Raw genomic sequence first — 26316 nt, 5'->3', positions numbered from 1 at the left:
CCTTCAGGAACTGTGAAAATAAACATTTTAATCACCTTTTCAAATCAGCAGATTCATCTTCCACTTTGAGATCTGTCTGTACCATCTCCTGTTTCAGTTCTCCGATTTCTGAGGCAATTGTGTCAATGAGCTAGAAAGGGACAAAAATAGTATGACATCAAGTGAGTGGAAGAGGCGTGGAAAAGAAGCCCGGGGCAAATTTAGTCACCAGAGATTACAAACTTTTTTTTTTTTGGCAAAACCTCATCCTATTTGGACTTCCCCTTGCAAAGGAAAATGTAAGGGTTGGGGCCACTTACAATAGTTTTCAGAGGAAGAATAATTCCTGATTTGTGCCAGTACAAAACCTCCCAGACTGCCCAGCCTTTTTATTTACATGTATTAAATTTGCAGCCTCTACATATTATACAACAACTTACAAGAACTAAATTATTCAACTGTTTCTAGCATTGACTTTCTCAAATAAAAAGAAAAAATATAATTAGAACAGTTCCATCTGCTAAAGTTCTATTTCAGAAGGGGCACTAAGCCAGCATTGCAATACTGTGGAGGATGAAAAGCAACAAAGCAAGAAGGGAATCAGTGGCTGCTCTTCACATTAGGTTTTGGACTCCACTTGAACAGAACAATTCAATTAAAAGAGAACTGCCTGTAACACTTGGAACACCATCCTAATTCTGGGCATGAGGGAAAAAATTAATTTTCAACTGTGCAAAATCAGCATGAGGGCTGTATCCTGAGGAAGGAAGAATTTGCTAACCAGAGTTCTGGGAAATATTTTCTTGAGCAGAAACCAACCATAAAGTTTGCAAGCCATGCTGTCTTGAACACTCTTTGCAGCCAATGCATCAAGTTGCTTGATTGCTGCACCATGACAGTACATAAACCCTGGCAGGGCTCACTCTCTGCTGCCTGGACACAACCTGATGAGAAGGTTTGCAGCGATGCATGGATCTCTACCAGCACCCCTGCAGCTCACAGCAAACAGAAACACTGGCACACGAAGCCAAACAGCTTTCCAGGCCAAGTCAGAACACTCTGCACAGTCACTCACAGAACGTGATCCCAAGTGCCCCTCAGGGCACAGCAGAGCTTTCAGAGAACTGTGGGCATCATTTTCCTATATTGTTTTGGTGGAAGTTTACCTCAGACACTCACTCTCTCCCTTGCTGTGCAGCATTATTCCAATCAATTTAAAAGAAGTTTTATTCCAATCAATTTAAAAGAAGTTTTAGCTTCTGCTTACCACCTGACAACCTTGAGTGAGTGAATTACCATTATCCACACCATAAAGGCTTGTTAACATCAAAGCTCCCAGCCATGCCTGCCCCACTGGCACTGCAAAGACCTTCCACGGCTGACTCTCCAACAGCCCTGAGTCCCTGCAGCCAGATGGGAGCGATGCCCTCCTGACCGCGGGGATGGGAGTGATGCCCTCCTGACCGCGGGGACGGGAGCGATGCCCTCCTGACCGCGGGGACGGGAGCGATGCCCTCCTGACCGCGGGGACGGGAGCGATGCCCTCCTGACCACGAGGCAGCACGATGGGAGCGATGCCCTCCTGACCGCGGGGATGGGAGCGATGCCCTCCTGACCGCGGGGATGGGAGCGATGCCCTCCTGACCGCGGGGATGGGAGCGATGCCCTCCTGACCGCGGGGATGGGAGCGATGCCCTCCTGACCGCGGGGATGGGAGCGATGCCCTCCTGACCGCGGCGATGGGAGCGATGCCCTCCTGACCGCGGCGATGGGAGCGATGCCCACCTGACCGCGGGGCAGCCAGATGGGAGCGATGCCCACCTGACCGCGGGGATGGGAGCGATGCCCACCTGACCGCGGGGATGGGAGCGATGCCCTCCTGACCGCGGGGATGGGAGCGATGCCCTCCTGACCGCGGGGATGGGAGCGATGCCCTCCTGACCGCGGCGATGGGAGCGATGCCCTCCTGACCGCGGCGATGGGAGCGATGCCCTCCTGACCGCGGCGATGGGAGCGATGCCCTCCTGACCGCGGGGCAGGGAAGGACCCACACTGCCCTGCCAGAGCGGGGCACTCCACTGAGTGCAGCCAAGCACAGGTAAATTCATCCCTCCTGTAGCAAAATGGATGAACCCAGACCCCACACTGACATGGTGAAAAATACACATGGCACTGCTGTCCCATTAGTCTTGCTAGAATGAGGCCGTTTTCATTTCAGACCCTTAAAATACCTTGTTAACTGCCCGGCAGAGTCATCAATCTGCTTTTTTGAATCCCTTATTCTTCATACCTTTATTTATGTATCTTTACATACATGTCACCTACATTTTCTGTTCTCCATTCCGGAGCTACATGTTTCAATTTGGCCCCTTTTCAAGTACACAAACACAAAACTTGCAAATTTTAGTTGACTTCAATGCCAGGAAATTGAACCTTTAGATTAAGAAGTAGATGGACTCAAATTAATGCAATGTCCTTCTCCTTCCACCCACACTGAGAACTAGGCTTCCTCCTTCCTTATTAGCCTCCAAGCAGCAGGTTTATCAGCAATCCTCCCAGTCTCTCCAGCAGCTGAAGGAGAAAAGTGGAATTAACTGTCTGTGAGGTTTGTAGCACTGGCTGATCTCCTAAGCACTGAAGCAGCATACAGCCCTTCCTTGCTGCACCCACTCTGCTTCTGCCAAAACCTTTCCAAAGTGCCACTTTTATTTGAGCTGAGCAGATTATAGATGGTTCACAACAATCTGCAACTGTATGTATGTATGGCCAAACTTCGCAAACGAAGATTTGGGAAGGGCTCTCCCCAGGTGGGGGTGTGCCCTTCGAGCCTGCGCAGTGGATTTTTTAGGTGAGGCTCAGCACAGAACTGGCCCCCCACCGTTTAAGTCCCAAGGTCCATCTGCCACGGCCGAGCGAGCTTGGACGGTGACAGTGAAGTCCTCAGGACTGTCTACAGCACCCGGTACTAACCGGGGCTGACCCTGCTGAGCATCCGAGATCTGACGGGATCGGATTGCAGGGAGGCATTTAACTGCCCGGTACGGTCTCCATGGAGCCTGGAACTCACGACCTTGTGATCAGAGTACGGAGTGCTCACCATTACACCACGGGACTATATCTGACTGTTAATACACGGCCCCGTGATGGCAATCACTGCCTGAGGTTTGACACGCTGTTAAACACCGTGCAGGATTCACTCATGTCATGCACCAGCCGCACCGTGGGCAGGAGCTCCGGGCCCTGCGCTGCTGGCTCAGGGCAGCTGAGAAACCTCTCACTCAACAGGCAGCACAACATAACTCTGCTCCAGAGCTACAGGCACTGCTCACCTTGTCTGGGCTCCTGCTGCAGGCCAGGGACAGCCTGAGAACAGACCAATCACCTCCCAGCTCCTTCCATGTGCAGGAACATGGTAAACCCAAAGCACATCCCGCAGCACTGTAAAGACAGCCAGCCTCACAATAATCACACTGCAGTGGATCATCTACTTGTCTTCAAGGGACTGTGGTGGAACCACTGAAAGGATGACTTGCTGTGTTGCTCTCTGGCTGTTAACTCACTTAATTGTGTTAATGGTCTTTGACCTGAGCTGCAAAATAACCAAAACCCTCCCAAAAAACACCAAGCAATTGCAAAAAACCCCCTCCCTCCTAGAAAACAAAATTTCTGGACACTACAGCAAAGAACTCTAATCCAAGCTGTACTAACAGCAAAGTAATATTAAGTTCTGTTAATTTGTATGCCTGCCTTGAAGAGAAATTATCATTCCTGAGAGGAATTTTTCCGTGTTTAACAATTTCACTTTTTCGTTTTTCAAAAGAACTTCAACAAAATGGCCCATTTCAAGGAGTCTTATGCCCACATTCTATTCTACAGGTCAAATTTCTCCTGTGTACTACACACCCTTCATGACAAAGCAGTCTTTCCTTAGTCTATGAAATGTCAGCACATCCTGGACAAGCAAACCAGGCCAAGTGGGGCATCAAAGTAAACAGAACACGCTTCACAACCCAGCAGTGACTTATCACCTTCCACCCTGTACCCCACCTGAAATCAAACATTTATCCTTAGGAAAAACCCCTCATTTTCTTCTAAAATAAAACACCAATATTTCCTGCAAATTCCAACTACTTTTCCTTATATTCTTCTTAATGGTGAAAAAGTTACTCTTCTCTTGATTGTAAAAAAAGAAAAAAAGTCTTACAGATTTGAATCATTTGGTTATTCTTGCAAGTAACTGTTACAACAGCACCTGACAAATCATTTTCTCAAATAACATAAGGTGTACTCATGTTTTCTGACATAATTTCCAAAGCATTTAGGATCAGTGACACTTCTGGAGGTTATACATGCCTGACTAGCACCAAACAAGAGGAGCTGTGAGTAACATGTTCCTACAGAACGCAGGAAGGATCCTGGCTATGCACTGTTATCAGCTCCAACCCTGAGAAAACAAGCACCAGCAGAAGGCTCTGCCATATTAAGAGCAAGGCTAAGAATACTGGAATTCTTCAAACAGGTTTCTCTATTTGCAAAGAGTGTGATACCTATTTGGCTGGAAATAATGGGAAAACTCATCCACTTGTTTCAACAGATTTGAAACCAAGATGGTAAGAGGCCTTTTCCAAAGGAAAAAAACAACTGACATGGATAGATACAGAAGTCACTGTTAGTGTGAAACAGCACACATGAACCCAAAGACTTGGAAAAAATCTGTTGCAGGCTATTCAGGACTATGAAATAGATACTACCTTGCTATGCTACAGAAAGAGGAGGTTTACTTGAAAAGAAATGAAATGCATTTGCAAGTATGACATCTTCTCATGTGGTTAACTGTTTCCTCAAGTGGTTAGTTATTACCAATTTCTAAAGAAACAAAATTAAAATGAGCTCTTATGTAACATGACAGAACAGCCATTTCTGTGTCTGATGATTTCCCTTGGGAATTTATTTCTGATAAAGCATTGCTCTGTAGGTTAAAAAGAACCTGCAGTGTAACCACTGTGAACTCAAATAATAAGCATGACTCAGACAGCATGAACTCCCATAGGAGCCCAGTACAGTATTCCCTAACCAAACCTACCCTAAATATTAGATTACCAAATACCATGAACTGTTTACATTCCTAATATCCATGGCCAAAATAATGAAATGCAAACATCTTAAACCACAACATTTCCTTTCATAATGCACCCCACTCTGCATACTGTCAATTGATTCTCCATTCAGCAAGACTGAGCTGAGCTTTTGGAAGCTGGCAGGGCTGCCACTCCCACATAGAGAGCACAAATACGGCACTGCAGCACCCCGGGCTCTGCCACCACAGCACACGCAGCCCAGCTTTGGTTTGCACCTTTCAGAATGCCACAGAAGCAGCAGAAACAAGAGCAAGTGTGTTCCCCAGAGGCAACACAGTCCCAAGGGGCTCCAGGCACCTCGGTGAAGCTGCTCTGCCAACACACCTGTCACTGCTGTCCAGCAGGGCAGGCACGTGCCCAGGACCAGACGCACACAGTGCCCATCCCAGCAGCCCAGCTAAAGGCAGCTCTTCTTATTCACTGACTGATGAAGAGCTTCCTGTCTCCAAGTGGAAAACAGGCGGCTTGGATTTGATGTCCGTTTCAGGACATTTTTAGAAAAAACTGCATGACAACTGAATTCCCGGTTTTTGTGTTGAAATGTCAGTAAGCTTGCACAGAGAACTGATGGAACTGCCATCTTTGTGAAAGTGCCCTGGAGGAGACAGCCAAGGCAACCCTGCAGATGTTTCCAAGTCCTGAGATTTACAGCAGCTGGAGAGGAAAAGGTGAGACCAGTGCTCCTAATCTGGCATGGACACCCAGGCTGAAGATAGCAAGATCATTATCAGACTGGACAAATGAGTCTCAGCACTTACCAGCCCCCCTTCCTGCCAGCATCTCATTTCTCATTCTTTCTGTAGACCTGCATCCTCTTTGGAATCCTCTCTCTTCCTTCCTGTTTTGATAAGCATAACGTGGCCACCCTTCCAGGGCACCCTGTGTGAGGAGGGCCGAGCCCAGCTGGGGATGCTGCTCCTGCTCCTGAGCAAATGTCTGAGGACAAGCAAGGGGTTTGATACATGGCTGCAAATTCTGGTTCTTTTGCACAGTGAGCTGTGAATTCTCAAGGCCACTGACATGGTTCAGTGTCTTACTCATCAGTAAGCAAAAAAGTTTTATGCCATGCTTGGTTTTGGAAAAAAAAAGCTCTTTTGGTGTACTCTGATGGCAGTTCAGTCAAGATTGGAACACCTTGATGAGAAGGAGGATGATTCAGTAAAGAGGAACATTATCAGACAAATATATTCAATCCCCTGCTTCACTGCAGATTCCCTCTGTACTCTCAGAATTACCCAAGACTAACTCCATCTTTGCTTCCTTCCAGCAAGTAATAAACTTGCTGTCTCTGAGCACTCATCAGTTGCAGGGTATGAAGAGTCCAGAGAGTTTAGCACCTCAAACAAATTCTCTAAAACTACAGAACTCTGCTGTGTGTAAAATGAGGACAACATGTTTTCCTTGTGTACCGACAGTCAAAAGAATGGCTGTGAAAAAACTAAGAGATGGCTATAGAAGCTACAGCAATGAGAACTACTTTAGAGCCAGAAAAAACCATAAGGTTGGAATTTCCCACTGGTATTAGTCAGTGATTTTTCTGGAAAACATTGATGAGAATGGTGTCTCTCTTTCATGGGGATTTAAGTGCCCTGAGAATCTGCAAGCCAGCATGGCAAAGGATCCTCGGGCAACTGCAAAGTAAAAGCACAATACAAGAGCCAATGTAAAAGTAATCACACAGTCTGTGCCTGTGGGAGAGTATTCCAAACTACAGATCACCCTGGGTAAAAGGCCATATCCTCATCATTAGGTCTCCTGAACAGACAGACAAGCCAATTAAAATAATGCAAACTCAAAAAATCTGATGTGCCAAGGATTTTGTTTGCTCACCTGTTCAGCTGTAGCAAATAGAACTGTTGTCACAATTTTAATTATGTAGGGAAGAAAAAAAGGTAATTTCACTCCACACACCCCCAACACAGCAGGTTCACCACACACAGGCTGGGGACACTGCCTGCCTGCAGTCCCCAATCTGACACTGTGCATTCAGAACCAGGATCTAACTGTGCAACTTCCCAGGGACGCTGAGAGGTCTGAAAAAGGAATCTTTTCCTCAGCCAGCCTGTTCTAAAACAAATTTTGGACAACATTAGTTTCTTAATTGACAATGTTTCTGATGGCCTTAGGACTCTAATGTCAGGCAGACTGCATTCCCAATCATTCTCAGTAACTACAATGAATCACCATGAACCAAACAGCAGTTCCAGCACCTGCTTTCCACACAAGAACTACACAAGGAGATATCAAAGTCCTGCAGAACTTGCTTACAGTCCCACCTCACATCAGGATTCCTTCAGCATACACATAAGTGACAACCCAAAAGTGTTCCTCAGAACTGAGAGCTTCTTGCTATGATTTGAAAAACACAGCTGTTCTCCTTAAATGGCTGTGGGCTGCTCTCAACAAGGCTGATGTTTGTGGCCCTGAATGTGACCTGTAGTTAAGGTGTGGTACAAAACTTGAGAAGTGGTTTCTGTCCCTGGAAGCCCCTTTTAATTGCTGACCCATGAAGGGCTGGGCAAGTCAAAGAGGGAAAGGCTGTCCCTGCGGTGCTGGTCCTGCACTTCCTAGGGATTGCCTTAAACTGAAGGCAGCGCTCAGCACACAGGACAAACCCTTCCCTGGCCCCTGTGCCACCACCACAGTACTGGGAAACTGGCTGGCACCAAACTGGTGCTTGCACAGTCATCATTGCTCGTCATGTGCTAAAGGCATCAGCCACCACTTGCTTGGCTCCCCTTTACCTGTAGCGAGGTATTTATCATCCAGAATGCCCACGCTGAATCCCCCAAGCACTAGGGGCAGATTCAGGCAGCAAAAGGACATTTCTGCCCCAGAGAACAGAAGGAATGGAAACAGCGACTTGCAGAGATGGCAGCGAGTGGCAGCACTTGCACTGGCAGAAGCTGCAGCGAGCAATGAAAGTTGCAAGGGATGAGACCACAGCAAGTCACTTCAGTGCTCAGAAGCACCTGTAAATTCTGGTTGCTCTGAAAGCAAAACCTTGCCCAGCAAGACAGCCACTGTGACTCGGGCACTTACCAGAAAAATACTCATTCTTTGTGACCAGTGGCAGCAGAGCAGTTTGACAGGTCAGCATCCTTTCCACGCAGTGGAGCTGTCTGGACACTCCTATTCCCCTGTCCTGCTTTCAGAAGCAAAGGGTGTGCACAGCTGTACTCACACCACACACACGAAGGCTCTGACCAACGGGTTTTCACATCAGTTAATCCTTTCTACTGAAAGAGAACCTTATTTACAGCATTCTCTACAATTACACTTCAGCACTGCCTCCAGGCCTCCTCCATTACACACAAACACAACAGGAAAGGGATTCAGTTGACTTTTGAAACCTGCACTGGGAACTCCGACTGCACCTCAGCCTTTTGGGATGCCAAGTTTGCTGCAAACAGGCAAGGAACTGAAAACACTTTTCAATCCATTAATGGAAATCATAAACCAGTACCACAACTACAAATGACAAAAACTGACTTTAAGAACGGTTTATTAATTTTATGTCTGTGCATAATAAAGCTTCTGTTCTCAGCATCAGCAGCAAAGGAAGTCAGAAGCTGCTTAACACCAAACATTCCACTGAGCATACAGGGAGTTTTCTCCTCGATTTTAGGCAACAGGAAAACAATATATACAACTGGGGGGTAATCCAGCCACAAACACCACCCATAAGCAGAGGTGTTCAAGAAGTACTTCCCATTTTACAGAAAAGGCTTGCCATGTATCACAGAGAGCACTGAACATTCTGCAGCACTCATTTCACACTAACCCATGTTCTTTATGTTCTGTATAAAAATCCCACTTACCTTAAAGAAACTTCCTCTTTTGTCCAGACAGCAGGTTTTCATTGTCAAAGACGACATCTTCCCTGAGAAGACTCCACCGTGTGCCTTGAACTCCTAAAAGCAGAGACTTTTTTTAATGGTTAGTTCTGTCAGTAGGAAATTCCTCTGCATTTCTAAGCCCCAGAAACAGTCACAACAAGCCTTCTGCCAAAAGCCTTTCTGCAAACAACACTGTGCCATTTATTTCCTACCACAGGCCTTACGTGTCCCTTCAGTCTATTATTTTTCCATAAATCGCTTCAAACCCACTGTGCTACTCAGAGTTCCATGTTGCTCCCTTCTCCTCACAGCTGAGCCTGTAGCTGTGCTCATTAAATGAGAAGGCTAAAACATAATCATTGTTTTTTTTGCTTGCTTGACCTCAGCCAGGACTACAAATAGAACAAAATGTCAGATGTCACTGCAAGCCTCTCTCAAATATTACAGTATTAATGGGAAATACCAGGAGGGAAAAAAGCCAATTTAGAATCACTCACAAGGCAGAAAACACAGTAGCATTAAAGTAAAAACCAACAAAGAAAAAAAAGCCCAAACACCCCCAAAAAATGCTGCTTCAAGTTCCTAAAATGCAACCAAGTCACATCCAAGGGAGGAAATGAAGATGCAGTTGGGAAGAAGCTGCATTTCCACTATCAGGTAAAGTGAACAAAGCTTTAACATCCTGGAGAATAAACTAATACACCACTAGAACAGACATAGGAGGAGGAAAATCATTCCAGCTGAAAGCAGAGCAGTATGAGTTCCTCCAAAGTCACAACCAAGTCACACCAGTGATTTGTGATGAACTTCAGAACTAAACAAGAAGCAGTTCCTTGGCCAAAAAGTCCTTCCAGGATTTGTAAAGGTGAGCTTACAATTGTACTTCAGCAGCCTAACTCTGCTCCTTGCCCACACAGTCACCAAGCACAGAGCAGGCAGTTATGTTGGAAGTTTCACTTACCCACATGGGGAATAACGCAAGTACAGACCAGTACAGAGTAAGGGAGAGGCACAGCTTTTAATTGGATAAAAGCAGAAATTAAAATGAAAATGGCTGTGAGCAGCAGTGAAAAAGCAGTTCAGTGGTGGGGATGCAGAGGGACATTGAGCAGAATAAAGCAGCTGGGACAGAGAATGCTGACAGGTAAAACCCCAAATTTGCCACACACCCCACACCATGCACAGACACTTCTGCTTCCCTCTAATGCCTCCTGGGAAAGAGCTGACACAGAGGGGGAAGATCAAGGTGGAAGGAGGAGCCTGAATGAAAAAAAGGGTTAAATGAAAAGCCCTGGCAAACAAAAGCACTGGAAAAGGCTGACAGCTAGAAGCAGAATAGAAGAAACATTTTTTTTAAAGCAGGAAGCTTTAAATAGTTTTTCCTGTTTCCAGAGGTCACAAGAGCACTAGAAAAGGTTACATTTTTCCACTTCCATCCTGGTCAAAAAAGCAGCCATGACAGGAAGCTCAGGAACCTTCCTGTTTTCCAGGCAGAGTTTGCAGACTTTAAAGGCTGAAAGAAAAATCCTGAATTCTACATTGTGAAAGCCAAACATTAGTGGATGACCAGGAGAGGGCAAAAAAAAGTGCAGGGAAAAAATAAAATAAAAAAATTCCAACTTTCTTTCTAAATCAGTATATTTAAAGGATACTCTCCCAGTGAGACTCTGAAGTGTTGTGGTCCATGTTCCTTTAGCCCAAAGTGTACCTGGACAAGGTGACTGCACCAGCTCAGGAGTGACTGATGGTCGGTTTGCAGGTGCCATTAACTCACCTGAGCTCTGGGCCCTCATCTGCCACACACCCAGGGGCATGAACAGCTTCTCCACTCTGGGGACACCAGGCATTTTAAAGTCTTTGGGTGTTTCATAGTGGCTGTTCTAAACAATCTGAAGGTTGCCATAGAACAAGGGGGTTTTTTAATTATTAAAAAAATGCTTTCTTTTAGTGAATTCTGGAAATGGAATTTGCACTTGACAGACCTAAGGAGAAGGGAGACTCAAGAAACACAAAAAGGAATTTAGAATAAAACCTCAATTTTCCAAGTTCATCCTATTCCCTCAATGACAATATCAAATTAAATTCCATAGGAAAAAGTCCCAGAGATTTTAAAGGAGTTCCATTAGAGGGTTGAGCAAGATCATGCACTTTTAAGTGCAGTTGTTACTCACTCCATTTGCAAACAACAACCCCTTCACAGGAAATCAAATGCTCTGTATTTTTTTCCAATTCAACCACAAGGATGTCTGCACACAATCCTAGTACCAAAATAAGCCTCCCATGCCAAGATTTTTACATTCCCCACTCAAACATACAGACAAATCCAAACACACAAAGGCAGTTTGCCCTTCAAAGAGTGGTGTGACTCCAGTCAGAGGAAAGCCTCAAACATGACCACTGCTGCTTCTGCTTGTGAGAGGGTTTGGAGCTCTGAACCTTTCCCTAACTGCTATTATTTTTACTATTGATGCAATATTACTGCAATCTGTAGGACCATAACTCTGAGCCTCTGCTGAGCTCAAGCCCTTGCTCTTCTCAGCTCCACAGAGCCAGCAAATCCATCCCCACTCCCCTTTGTGGGACAGTGGAATTTCCAACTGATTTAGGATAACCTAAACAATCTTCCATGTTTGAGTGGGTGTTACTATTTCTGACTAAAATTAGTCACTGCTGAGTTTTGTTGTGGTTGTTGGGAGGGAGGGGTTTTGTGCAGACATTTCTTTCAGGCCACCCTGTACACAGACAGACACTGAGGTCACTGGGAAATGGATGGCCAGGGTGCAGCACTCAGCAAACAGGGCTGGGCTCCCACCTGGAGCTCAGAGGTACCTCCACATGGGGCAGGAACAACTGCAGGAAAACCAACCCACTGGCAGGAGATTCCATTCTCTACACAGCTGTCCACATCTGATGCTTATTCAGCCCCAAAGCGGCTGGAAAACCCCTGCTCTGGAGTTGTTGTTGTTCAGTTCAGTGTGAGGCTGTCAGGAAAAAACCATCTCCCTCCTCTGAGTGGGATGCTGGGTACAGACAGTCAGCAAAGCATGTCACCCTCTGCACATATGGAGAGGAGCAGTGTCTCCTCTATGTTTTAGGCACTGAGGCAGTGCCTTTTCCTGGCTGACACACAATTAGCAGAACCCACTTCTTCTGTATTTTAAGTTATCCCACTCAAGAAACCCCCTTTCATTCTCAACCCGTAAAGGCCATGCAAGCACTGAGCAAGGACTCACAGAAACTACTTCAGGCAAATTAAACCACGGTTTGACTGTTCTGCAGCCACAGAAAACAGGAGAAAATACCAGCCCAGACCTTAAGTACAAACTGGCAAAGGTCAGCTGTCAGAAGATTAATGCCAATTGCTGCCTGTCAGTGCAGCCCTTTGGCCCTCCCCTTGGCCACAGGGGGACAGCTGGAAGGCCATTCCCTCTGTCCCTTGACACAAAAGCATGGAAGGCAGGCACTCGTGAAACCTCTGGTGAATCAGTATCATATTGCAATCAAATTATCATGGTCATTTATAAATACAGAGTATTAAAACAACTAAAATTAATTCAGTGAATCCATTTTCTGGTGGATTAAAGTGCAAACCAGAAACAGGAAGAATAAACATATTTTACTTATTTTAAAAATGTAAAAAACCCCACCCTTCTAAAATGCAATTCTACACTTGACAATATGCCAAGAGACACACAGAGAACTTGAGATTTCCAGCAAATGTAAGCACTCTCATGCATTTCATTTTCCTGCTCTCCCAGCACATTTGCACAGTCCCAGGGAGCAGGCTGTGCTCATCTCCAGCCTACAAAGCTCTGGTTTGTCCAATTACCCTGACCTTATCTGAATCTTGGCAAAATTAAACTCTGCCTTTTGAAAGTATTTCCTCTGAGAAGTTGACTGCAAGCCTTACAGGGGCACAGACAGAAGTGAGCACAGTATCACTTTGAAAAATCTATCAAATAAGACCTCAGTGTGCAAACTGTCTCTGGTGCCAGGATTTGGCAGAGCTCTCAGCTCAAATGTTGCATTGTATTAACACAGCTGTACCCACAGGCAGAGTGTGAGGGGATTATGTGAGAAGGGATTCCAACTTCCATCATTCCTCTGCCTGCAGAAAGGGTTTGCAGTCTCCTCTCTAATTCAAATAATGCAAGGGTGCTATACTTGCAGAAAAGAAATAATGTACACAGCAAAAATCACAAGTCACTCTTTACACAGCGTGTATTTCTATGTTTTGTTGTTTTAATTAAGGAGTATGAAAAAGCTTGGAAATAACAAACATTCCTCACTAACCTCCTTTTCCTTCAAAGGCTCCTTAGACTGTTATCTCTGCTACCTGAACATGAGGTGTCCGTGTGAGCTGCTCCCTGAAGACAGTCAGCAGAAAGACCTCAGAGCGACAGTATTTCTGGCCACGAGGTCACAACCATCTTACACAGACAGGCACTCCACACGTGTAGGCAAAGGGCCACAAATGACTGTCTGCAATCCTTTTCAGGAACCAATACCCTCTTGAGAAACCGCAAAGGAAGCACAAATATGCAACACCCACAAGCTTTTAAAGCCAAGAAGAGGTAACAGGTGAAGTGTGTTTATCACTCCTCCAAGGTGTCCCTCAATGGATTTTGCAAAACCTGAATGCAACACCACTTTGCTACCAGTTACTGCCTCTTGCTAATTCCTCCGAGGAAATTCCTGCTCTTCACATAAAGAAGACATAACGTAGTTAAAGGCAATCAGCTCAAGAAACTATCACCTGGACAGATTCCATCTTCAGGGGCTCTGACTCAGTCCATGCATCAGTCATGGTATTATTGTCTGGCTTCATCTAAAGTGGGAACATCCCTGACAAACTCACCCACTGATCTTTCTACATCTGGTTACAGGCAGGCATCACTCCTGCCTCAGCCAGCCTTTTGCTCCCAGGCTCTTTATTCCCCCCTTGATTCCAGATCCTACTCACTAGCAGCCTTTTAAGAGACTAAATGATACAGGGAAATTATTACTTTGAACTTCTTTCAGCACATCACTCTCAGGAGAGGTTTTAAGTCCCATCAGATCTTGGACAGACCCCTCTGCCTCACTCATAGCTGTCTACCCACTTCTTTTATCTCTGCTGAAGTCATAAAATCAGCAATGAAAGCACCTGAAAATCCCATCTGAAAGGGCCCAGGAGTCACCTGCCTGTGCTGCCACTGACACAGACATGGCACAGCCCTTTCCAACAGGAGCAGACAGTTATGCAAACACTGAGTGCCTCAGAACCCCAGTCCTGGAGCTCTGCTGGACAAGCACACTACCAAGAGAACCAGGGTTGCTGCCAATGCTGTCTCTCTGCACCCCTTCTCAAGTTTCTTCTTCCTCTCTTCCACTAAACCACCTCTTCCTGCTGGCTCTCATGGCATACTTTCCACATTACTGCAAAGGAATAAAACCCCAAGTCATTTCCTTTGGCACAGCATTTAGTCATGGAGGATACACCAAATCTCTTACAAGGGAATGATTGTTTGTTGATACATTGATGTCTTGTTTTGCTTCTGGACATGCCAGAGAAATACATTTATAAGACTGGCTTTAGTTTGGATAACCTTTCAGAAGGTTCCTGTTCTTCCCAAATTCCCTGGCCTGGATACCTCACAAAAGCTATCATTTCTTGAAGTATTTCTGTAATTTCCATTTACTAGTCCTGCCAAAACCAGTAAATAATAAACACATTCAGAAATATGTTTTCAAATCTCCTAAAAACGTTTAGCATCGAGCTGCAGTTCCTTCCTGGGAGAAGCAAGAAAAGTAATTGCTTGAATTACAACATCGCTTCAACATCTGGAGAAACTTCAAAATTCCTAGTGAAGCTTTAATGCAAATGCAGAGGGAGATGGGATTTAGCACCTGCCTCTAGATGGAGATGCACAAGATAACCCTGCCAGGCTTGACTGTGGCTTATTTTAGGCCCCTGGGCAAAGCATCTCTCCATCTCTGTACCAAGAACAGAGCAGGATGAGGGTTTTAGTGCTCATGTCCAACAGAGGCACCAGAGCAAAGCTCTGACCATACCACTAAAGTAAGTACACCAAATGTTCTGGGCCAGCTAGGACAAACCCACTGAAATCCTGGGATCTAGAAAGGATCATCCATTTTCAATGTGCTTGTTTAAGAATGCAAAGCATCCTACACACTGAATCACACCAGGTCAGCACCAAGTGACTAACCTGAGGTAACTCAAGCTATGCAGGTGTGGATTTGCTTTTTGTACAAGAACAATCGTATTTGCATGTCATGAGTTACATTTGCACTATTGCCTTCTGACTAAGAGGTTAATGTAATCCAACAGATTGTATGAGGAAGATCATTTGCAAGTTTTTGTGGTTGCACTGTCCATTTGAAACAGCTGAACACCAGATATGACAGTTTGCCTGTTTATTGAGTCAGCACCAACTACTAATTTTTGCAGAATGCTATTTACTGCTTTAAGCACCATTTTTGCAGCACACTTGCAAAGTGGTTACCCACTCTTGAGGGTGCACAGCAAACCATGAAGTTGAGTACCAAGTAAAAGTTCTATTTCTCAATAAGCAAAAGAAAATATTTTAACAAGAAAAACATTAGAAGAACAGTGCTTATGTCTTCAGCTGTTTGCTTCATGCACAGAAGAGACTGCAAGAAAATCTTTCACTTAATCAAACCAGTCATTGCTCTCCACACAAAGATGTCCCATGTAAACATACCAGCAGCAAAACCAATCATGACATATGATTCTGACAAAGTGTTTATTGTTTCTACTTCCATCCTATCTCTCTATGGAAAAAACCCTCCTAAATACTGACAACAAGAAAATTGTGACACAAACCAATGAAACCCAGGAAGTTCCAAGCTGAAGGCTGTTGAAATATTGGTCTCAAGGTAATTCCTCTCATCTTCCTGTTTTTGCAATATTGCCATGGGTCTGGCAGTGTCACCCCAACCAAGCTTCCTGGCTTGGGTCTGCATCTGTGTGACTTCAAAGTCACACAAAGGCAGGTCACCCTTCCTGTCCTCATGGTGCTCTCCTTGGTCCTCCTTCAGGGACAACTGTTCCCCCCGGCCTCTCCCTGAACCCTTCCCCTCTGATAATCCCACCATCTCCTGTCCCTGCTGACTCACAAATCCCTCACCAATGCTGCTTCCCCAACCCTCTGCCCTTCTTCCATCAGACTGTCCATCACTGGCCCTCTCCTCTTACTGAGCTTATCCCAACCCTCTCCAGCCTCTCCCACCCAGCTGCCAGTCAGCTTGCCTTTAATCTTGCAGTGAGCCCCTGGACATGAAGCTCAGCACTGTTCAGCTTTCCTGACCGTACCGGTAAGGTTTCCATGCACCAACCAATCCTCCTCATGTTTTGTGGCTTTCACTCTGCTCTGCTTCCTACTAAAGCTCTTCCCCTTTTCCTCCCCTTTCCCCCAGCCATCTGCATGATGATCCTGGAGAGATACAAGTGTTTCATATTCATGGCATCACAGAATGGGTCAGGTTGAAAGGTGCCTTAAACACCAGCCAGTTCCAACCCCATTGCCACAGGCAGGAACACCTTCCACTATTAGGGTGGACACATTTCACAACCACCTTCAAGATCTGGCATTTATGTAGGTTTGAGCAGTCTTCTCATCCCTCCCCCTTCGTTCATCCCATTTTATTTAAGAAGGTGGACCAGGCTCATCACCCCCAAAACTCCCCTGTTCATTTTTTCCTGGAGTCCCTCAAAAGACCAAGGCATGTCAGCCTGTACACAGAGAGGGAGGTGTTGATGCCAAAGCCATCCACTGGCTCCTACAGAATAAGGAGAAAAGGCTAAAGGCTCTCCCAGGCTGTCTTCATCTAGACTAGCAAGGAAGAAGGTCCTCCTCCTTAGCCTTGGCACTTTTTCCTTCTCTAACTAATCTTTGATCCCCTAGTTGAACAGGGACCATCACCACAGCCAAACTTTGCCTCCCCAGTGGTCACATCAACACCATTTGATCACAAGCGAAGTTTCTCCCTCCTCAGTGGATTAATGAGTTCATGGAAGCTCCAAGCAGGGGAACTCCTGCAGAAGGAAGTGTGGGTGTTTAGTTCTCCACTGTTAGTTTGCTTGTGTAAACAATTTGTTTTCTCTCTCCGGGGACAGTGTGTTTTTAAGTCAGAGGTTTTGAAGACAACGAGCCTCACTTGTTGAACTGGTGAAACTGGGTCCAAGCAGCGACACCAGCAGAGCACTCCAAACACACTGGGGACCCCACACCTTCACTGCTCTGGGGAGTCACAGTGTGTGCAGAGGGCACACAAACAGTATGGGGGCGTCACTTTTTCCTTTCTGATCTGAATCAAGTATGATCAAAAGCAGAGAGTAAGGCAGCAGTCAGACAACAGGATATTCTCTAGGTTTAACTCTTGCTCATACACTGGTACCAAGAGATTCCCGTGACTGCCAACAACAAACGTTGGCAACCATTGTGTACAGGGAGCTTGGACAAAGCACACAGTCCTTTTACAAATGAAAAATTAAACTGTTTAACAGCAAATAAATTCCATCATTCTCGTTCTGCAGGTAATAAAGAGAAAGCTGCCAAGATATGAAAAATGTTTCTTAGGGTTACATACCACAGTTTCAAGACTTAACATGGCATTATTTCATTGCTTCTACATCTGGTGCCACTTATTTTTCTACAGCTTCTTTGTATAAATTCAACCACATGGAAAAAAATCTTGCAAGTCTATTAACTGCTCTTAAAATCAACACTAACAAGTTCATTACTGTCTCTGTACCTCAGCTCTGATGTATCCCCGGCACAAACACAAACCTGTCTCTCTGGGCAGTCACAAATCTCTCGAGTAACTTCACCTCCTGTGACTGAGCCAGGGGAACTCAATTCAGCCCTAAAATTCATTTTTTGTTCCCAACCAGGCTGCCTTTGCCCTAAAACCAGAGCACCAAAGGCAAACCAAGAAGCAAACAAACCTCTTTCAAAGCTGGAGACTCTGACCTCGCATGGCCAGGACTGCTGTCTGTGTCTCCTCTGACGGGCACAGTCCCATCCCAGCACCCACTGGAGAGACAAACACGACCAAAGGCACCTGAAATGCTGCTGACATAATGCCCAGCCACTCACAAAACCCAAGGGATGAACATCTTGCATACAGACACCAAAAACTGAGCCTGTGCTGTAACAAACCAAATATTGACCTTGACAGACAGTATCTTTCAGGAAAAAATTTGCAGTGAAGTCAAACATGTGAAGGGACATTCTGCAAAACAGATGCCAAGAATATCTTTGTAGGGAACTCCTGCCAAAAGGGAGGAGCTGGGCAACAAACATGAATCAAGAATTTTATGGAACCACTGAATAAAAAATCTGAACTACCCAAAGGAAAACTAGTTAGTCCTTCGATGGTGAATCTTCTTTTTTAAATCTCATCAAATAAGCTAAAAGTTCCAAGCAATGCAGTTCACAAATAAATATATACTACATAAATAAAGACCATCAATACAAGTTAGAACTGAACCTTTCAACCTAAGTCCTCAAAGCTAATTTTCTAAAATTCCAATTGTTCCCAATTTATTTGAAATCAGTTTACACAGCCATTCCCAGGTCTAACACATGTTTGGAGAAACACTTTAGGATCTATGAGTTCCACTGCAGCTACTATTTTGTCAATCAAGTTCAAACTACAGCAATAAAAACTTCACATTTTCTACTCACACCTCCCAAAACTGAGTATTTGTCAACTCCAGACCCACCACCATTTTCCCAGCTGTCTCTAGACAAATGCTGGCACAGCCTGAGCACAGAGCTCAGGGATGTGCTGTGGCACAGGTGCAGACTCAGCTCAAAGAACCTGGAGCACCCTGAGGGTCCCCAGACATGCAAACCAGACAGTCATGGCCCTTGGCAAACCCACCACAGGAACCCTGGCTTCCTTCTTCCCAGCTACTCAGGGTGCCCAAAGCAACATTTTTCATCTTGCATGAACTACCAAGGACACTGTGAGTAAATTATTCTTTTCTAGATGCCCAGCTGTAGCTAAAATGGCTTATTACAACATTTACTGAGGGCTGACATTTCACAGTTGCCAATATCTAACTGCTTTCCTAAGAAATTACAGTCTCAGCAAATTATGCAGCATAAAGCATGCCAAGGCCCCAGCTGGCACCAGGATGCATGTTTATTTGTGTGATGGTTATGGTTTTGGTTTGTGTTCTATTAAAAAAAAAGAGAAAGAAAAAATAAATTCTGTTTAAAAACTTTGCAAAAAGCATTGCAAAAAGCAGTGACCAGTTTCCCATAGAGGCAAATCCAACAGTGGCAGCAGAGGCATGCCCAGCCCTCAGTCTGAGCCTCCTTTAATGCCCAAGTTCCAGTTATCACAGCCCTCACTCACAGAGCCAGCACAAAGCTGGGGTAACAGGCAGCACCTCATCACTCGGGCTCAGCACACAGCTGGGCTGGAACACACCAGCTGGGAATTCTGTCCACTGCTCCAGGCAGGACAAACCACCCAGTGCCACCGCACTTGGCTTTTGCCTCCAGCACCTGACAGCAGGACAGGAAGATCAAAGAGGGTACTTGCCATGGTGAACAGCCTCTCTCGGCGCTGGCTCCACGTGTGGCTTTGGTCACTCAGACCTGCCTTCTGCAATCCCCACGTGCTCCACAGCCCCGAGCCCTCAGGTGAATCAGGGTCAAATAATGCTCCTCTCACTCTCAAAGCATTTAAATATGTTTTGGCTTGTGCTCAAATATTCATCCAATTACAAGAAAATACTAAGCAAAGGATTTAGGGGAAGACAAGGCTCCAGATCCACAGGTAAGTTAAAAAAGGGAATGTCAGCATATGCAAGACACATCATGCATGAAAGGACAACCAGTAAGGCTTTGGGTTATTTTCACGTCGGAACTATGTTTCAACAAAGTCAGCACTGAGAAGCCCTAGAGTTAATTCCTGGAAAGCACAAATTTGTATTCAGCAAATATAAAGCTGAAGCCAAAGACATAATTTTTTAATTAAAAAAAAAGTAAGAAAACCATTTAGAAGTCAAAAAAGTCTCTTGTTGTCATGGGGCTTTTTCTTTTCCTTTACAAGCCACTTGTGAGACCTTGTTTAGAGCACTGTGTTTAGTCCTGGGCACGTGGCCAGAGGACGTTCACATTCTGGAGCTGGTGGAGCAAGGAGAAGGGAATAGTTTGGGGGGGTTTGTTAGGGTTTTTTGAGAAAAGCTCCTCAGAATTGAGTTCTTTCTGCCTCTAAGCATGTACACATGAGACTGGGGGAGATGAGTTAACATCTCACACCAGAGTCAACTTGCAGTGCTCTGCTGGTTGGAATGGAACAAATGCAATTTGCAGCTTTAGTTTTTCACTACCATGCAGAAGGACCCAGTGCTCCCAGACCTTCCAGAACTCAGGAAGACATGTGTTCATGTGCATTTACTCTTCAGAGACAAGTCATGGATAAGAGACCTTCAGGAATGTTCATTTATAAGGCTATCTTGGAAACCCTGTTCCAAGACGGGGAGGAAAATGCACTTCACTTGCCACTCTCCTGTTACACACATCCTTCCCAGAGCCAAATGCTCAGTGGCACAGCATCGTCACCTTCCTTCCCACACAACACCCAACACAAACAGGTTCACTAATTCCAAATACATGACAACAACACACCACAAAATACTTATTCTTGCCAGAAGACTGTTGGGGCTCCAATAACCTCCTTTTGCTACTTTCACTCTACCATGGGGAGATCTTCATACTTCTCTCTCATATTCATGCTGATGGTAAAATCCCTACCAGCTACAAAACGAGCACAGTACAGCATTACTGCTCAGTAATTTCACCTAAACTAATTGTTTAGATGAACATTTTAAAAAACCTAGAATGACCCTCCTGACAGAACATGACCACAGCTCCGCAATGTCTTTTCCTTTATGTGCAGTTTCTCTCTGCTGATCTCAAGGCAGAAATATGGCTTTAGCTGTCCTGTAAAGTTTCCAGTTTTATTTCAAAGAATTAACTCTGTGCTCTACATGCACAGAATCATAAAAACTATAAAGGCAACTAAAAACTACAAGGATGAAGCCAAGCTACTGGGCCCGATTCAGCATTCACAACTGCATAAATTTAGCAGCAACTCCCCTCAAATTAATAAAACTTACTACTATCAACAACAGAGAACTAGGCCTGCCCTCCCTGGACTGAAGAGCGATCCTCACAAAGAACGTACTTCACAAGCACTACAGAACCTGGGAATGCTGTGCTACATTATTATGCTCTTTACTTTGCCTGAAAATGTTAGGGAACAACCCTCATCTGAAGCAGGCAGCCCCAAAACCTGGCATGGTGGGACCCTTGCCCTGCCTCACCCCCTGCTCACAGGTGAGGGACAGCCCTGTGCCCTGCACTCCTACACTGCACCAGCCTCGGCCTCCATCCTCCAATCGCACCATCAGCTGGGACAGCAGGCGCTTTCTGGGGCAGCAGGCCCAGTGTGGGGACAGCCATGGACCAAGGCCTGCTGTGAGGCCTTCCCCACCTTTGATTTCTGCAGCAGTGCTGTGGAACAAGGAGGCAGAGGAAGGACTGTGTCTGTCTTAGTCCATCTCCAAAGCCATATCACAGAGACTGGGTTACAGCATAGCATGTCTCCCCCTGCCAGGTTAAGTTATCCCACAGAGCCCAGACCAAAAGCAGGATCAGACCACTCACACTTCAGACCCTACAGCCAAGAACGTGAAGCAGCAGCAGCTGCCCCTCCACAAACAAACCCTGGCATGGCTCACAGCAGCTGACACAAAGAAAACTCCGTGCCCCTGCCAGCTCTTTCTCTTTGTCCTGCTCCAGCTGCAGATACTCAAGCCTCCTGCACAGGTACGATAAGCTGAACCAGCATCCCTCAGGAGTGGGTTACTGCAGGTGGCAGAATATCAGATACCAGTAATGTCCTACTCTAGATCGTAAGCACCATAAATGCTGAGGCAGATGTGACATCCTTTCCAGCTGCCAGTAACGTGCCTCATAAGACGACACAGGATAATTGTATGGCATTAAGCATTTTGCTGTAGCATTTTTGTGTAAGGAAAAATTTATTTTCAGTGTTCTGAACTAAGACGCATTTTGGAAATAAGAGCCTTGTATCCATCTGATTCATACTACATCACCTCTGTGCTTTGTTACTCAATGCCTCAGTTTCACACAGGGTTCCAAATATTTATTTACACTTCCATCCCCACTCCCGATAGGCACTACCAATTGAATGGCCAGTGACCCAAACAAAACAAATGGTAACTCTTGACCCAGCATTCTCCCCACACAACTCTTCACTGAGGAATTTTAGAGGGGTTTTTTGAAACACATCTTGATAAATCTCCAGCTGCAGATCAGAGGTATATAACCCTCTTTTTCTCAAGCTGTCCGTGGTATGCCAAGTATTTATTAGCCACAGGGAAGTCCTGCACAACCACAGGGCTTGTAATACGTTTGAGCACAGAAGCAGTTCCCTACGATGTGACAGCCACATTTCTCTAGTACATAACAGCAGCTCTCTAACTGCTGTAGTAACAGCACTGTTCTGGCTGGCTTTTGGGGGGGTTTTTTTGAAAGCAGCAAGTCTCTTCTGAACAATTCAGTTTACTCAGGGTCTCAGTAACTACTCAGACTAGCTTTACAAACAACTCAAAAATGCCCCTGAGACTTCAGTAAAAGAACCAGCTGTCTTCTATGTTAGGAGCAACAGAAGCCCCCCTTGCTGGTCTTGTCAGAGCCAGAGAGACCCCCCCGCCCAGCTGCCCACTCCCCACGTGCCTCAGCAATGGGAGAGAGGGCACACACTGAGGCAGAGTCCCACACAGACACCGTGAGCGCTGCTGTCCCAGGGGGCCTCAGGGGGGCAGTGACAGACATCGAGCTGGCTGGGAGTGCAGCAGGTGACAGAGACACCCACCACAGTCTCCCACAGGAGCCCTCTGACACACCTTACCCAGCTGTGCCCGAGCCCCCTGGCCAGTACAGCCTCATCCTACTGCTCACCTAATTAAATAGTCAGGTTCCAGCAAGCAATTAATACTTTTAAAGCTGAACAGAGCTAAAACTAATGAAACTTAACATAGATCTGGCCTGAGGAAAAGAGAGGCAAGAGCTTATTTCCACGGCTATACTGGTATATTTTTTATCACAGCAGAACTACTCCTGGAGCTGGTGCAGACACAGCTGACTTGGAGAGCTGCTATGGAGAGGCAGAGCCTGGGCTGTGAGTCCCTACCCCTCCCGGCAGTGCCCCACAGCCTCACAGCCCACACCTGGGCACACACACCCCCTGTGCAGGCACCATCCCACACCTGGGCACACACACCCATCTGTAGGCACCATCCTACACCTGGGCACACACACCCCTGTGCAGGCACCCTCCTACACCTGGGCACACACACCCCTGTGCAGGCACCCTCCTACACCTGGGCACACACACCTCAGTGCAGGCACCATCCTACACCTGGGCACACACACCTCAGTGCAGGCACCATCCTACACCTGGGCACACACCCATCTGAGGGCACCATCAGCTCCAGTGCCTCCAAAGCGCCTCAGCGGTCACCCCAAGGGCTCCTCCGGGGGAGATCGGGCTCCGGCAGGCACGGCCCTGCTCGCCCCGAGGCTTCTGCCGGCGCACAAATACCCGGCCGAAACCGTGTTTTGCTCACTCCTCACCAACACAGCTGTGCTGCCAAAGGCACAAAAACATGCTCCTTACTTAAAAGGGCTGGAAAGCTACATTTTAGGAAAGAAGCAAATAAAACAAAGGAAAGGTCAGTAGCCTGGAAGGACGAGAAGATAAAGCTAACAGAGGAAAGTACAACTTTTGCTCTTCTAGATCTATCAAATCACATCCATGCGATCTAAAAGAAACTTTTACCATAAAGATTGCTAGGAAGTATATCAGAAGAAAACGCATCAAGACATTCACTGCATCCCGCCTTTCGGGACGCAGGAGCCGCAGCTCGAGCCGGCACAGGCTGCAGCCACGGCGGGAGCGGCGGGGCCGGGGCCGGGCTCCCCTCACCGCCGGGGCCGGGGCCGGGCTCCCCTCACCGCCGGGGCCGGGGCCGGGCTCCCCTCACCGCCGGGGCCGGGGCCGGGCTCCCCTCACCGCCGGGGCCGGGGCCGGGCTCCCCTCACCGCCGGGGCCGGGGCCGGGGCCGGGCTCCCCTCACCGCCGGGGACAGGGCGGCGGGACGCGCACTCCAGAGCGCCGGCTGTGAGGGGCTGGGGCCGGGCCTGGCCCGCCTGCCCTCGGCCGCCCGGCTGGGCACAGGAGCGCCGGGGACGCGAGCGACGCTGCCCCGCGGCTCGGCCGGGCCCGGGCGCTCCCGTGGGGGCCTTTCCGATCGCCGGGGACCCCCGGCCGGTCGCGACCCCCGCCCAGCCTCGCACTCACCTCCCCTCCCGCGTCAAGGCGGCCGCGCAGTCGGGAGCCGGCCCGGCCGCCCGGGCAGGCACCGCCGCTCCGCTCCGCTCCGCTCCCCCGGGCCCGGCGCCTGCGCCGCTGCCGGCACGGCCTCCCCTCCGCCCGCCGGGGGCGGGACCGCGACCGCGAGGGGACTGGGCCGGGACCGCGACCCGCACGGGGACGAGGCCGGGACCGCGACCCGCACGGGGACGAGGCCGGGACCGCGACCCGCACGGGGACGAGGCCGGGACCGCGACCCGCACGGGGACGAGGCCGGGACCGCGACCCGCACGGGGACGAGGCCGCGACCCCGCACCGCGTTACCTGCTCGGGGGCCGCGCTGTCCTTCCCACAGACCTCTCTCTCTCTCTGCCACCAGGATCCGTCCCGCGGGCTCCGCGCACCGGCTTGGGCCAGCGAACTGGTTAACATAAATCAGCATCGATCCGTTAAAATGTGCATTTTCCCCAGCGCGTTCCTGGGTCCCTGCACTTCAGTGTTTCACAAGTTTGTTAGAATTATTTCAGTGCAAGTTATTTAAATAACAGAACAATGAGAACAACATTTCCCTTGCATTCTGGCAGCTGCCTTCTCTGTAAATAGAGTGCCCACTAAAAATGCGAGACCCCAGGGAGGAGACACTGCTGTGGCCCAGTGAAGACATGCAGGGGTACAAAAATGTGCTTAAAGAAGGTATAAGCAATTCCAAAATCCAGACCATTAAAATAAAACGTGGATACCTACCTAGCTTTGAGGAAGCAGGATGAAGGAACATTGTTTTATTTCCAGGCGAGTATTGCTTATATTAATCCACAGCTTCCATGAAAGTTGCCATTAATCTTCAGGACTAACAGAGCCGGTTGGCCCTGCTGAGCAGCTTCTGTTGCTGCAGCTTCCATACAATCCATAGCGGCCTTTTGCCAGAGGTGTGAACCTTCAGTGGCAGGAGCTGGAGGCAGCTGAGGCCATCCTGCTGCCAGCTGAAACAGCAGGGGCGAGTCCTGCAGGTCGTGCCCGGGGCCTCTGCCCCCTGCTCCACCTGCAGAAATACCACACACAACTGGGGCATTAAAATGCATTTATAACGCAAGCTATCTCATGGCTGACTTGTCAGTCCCCTGGAAGCTGCTGGTGTTTATTCAGGTAGCCTAGAAGAAGGTACTCAAGTCCAGTTTTGCAGTGCCTGACTTGGCAGAGCTATCAGAGCTCACTGCCATCCTCACAGACGGGGGGAGACACCGCTAGCCCCCAAACCGTGTAAGAGCAATTCCCTGGGGTGCCTGCCAGCCATAGTGCAAAACAAGAGCAAATAGGGCAGGAAATGAGAGGCAGGTCAGGACACAGCCAGCCCTGCCAAACTGGAGCAGAACTCACCTCTAAGGACTGGAGGAAATTCACTGTAAAAGCCTTTGCCATATAAAGCCTTTGAAAAACCCAAAGTGTGGGGTCAAGTTTCATGTCATATGTTTCTTATTTATCCCTGACTGAGATCCCTCCCCTCAATCCAGCTGTGAGATAGGCTTGGCATGGTTTTCTACACACACAGTAAGCCTGAAGAACAACAGTTTTTCCCAAGCCTTGAAGGACTGGGCTGTATTTCCCATCATAGGGGTGTAGGGCACAGACCAGTGTGTAGGCAGAAAGTTTTAACCACGTGTGGGATGCCCCAGAGCACTTCACTAGTCTGAACAAGACTGGCACAGCTTTCCCCAAGCTGCTGGTTTATGTACCTAGGAGAGACAGGGGAAGCTTTCCCATGTAATTTGGTTTTGACTGGGCCTGGGCAGTATGTACTTCAGCTACAAAAATCACATGATGAGTACGAAGAAAAACAATGTTACCGGATGGATTGTCAGTGTCTCGAGGAGACACTGAGGGGATAGAAAACAGACTTGTTTATCTGTTGTCACACT

The 26316-nt window shown here is 47.3% G+C and overlaps 1 protein-coding gene across 5 annotated transcripts in view; it reads right to left on the bottom strand.

Moving 5' to 3' along the window:
• Positions 1 to 25470, bottom strand: part of RIN2 (Ras and Rab interactor 2) — a 60191-nt gene extending 34721 nt beyond the window's left edge. Inside the window, exons 1-4 of one of the 5 annotated variants that reach the window (XM_071547590.1) lie at positions 25148 to 25470; positions 24728 to 24824; positions 8939 to 9031; positions 36 to 130 (exon numbers count right to left, since the gene is read on the bottom strand). In XM_071547590.1, coding sequence (XP_071403691.1) covers positions 36 to 130; positions 8939 to 8995 — 152 coding nt within the window. In that variant the 5' untranslated portion in view covers positions 8996 to 9031; positions 24728 to 24824; positions 25148 to 25470. Of the gene's footprint in view, positions 1 to 35; positions 131 to 8159; positions 8255 to 8938; positions 9032 to 9226; positions 9271 to 24391; positions 24476 to 24727; positions 24825 to 25147 lie in introns of those variants that run through there. The other 4 variants (XM_071547589.1, XM_071547591.1, XM_071547592.1 and 1 more) reach the window with 4 other exon arrangements.
• Between the last annotated feature and the right edge of the window lie 846 nt (positions 25471 to 26316).

This window comes from Pithys albifrons, chromosome 2 (assembly GCF_047495875.1).
Source record: "Pithys albifrons albifrons isolate INPA30051 chromosome 2, PitAlb_v1, whole genome shotgun sequence".
In the NCBI taxonomy this organism is placed as follows: domain Eukaryota; kingdom Metazoa; phylum Chordata; class Aves; order Passeriformes; family Thamnophilidae; genus Pithys; species Pithys albifrons.
This window is presented reverse-complemented; position numbering and strand designations above follow the sequence as displayed.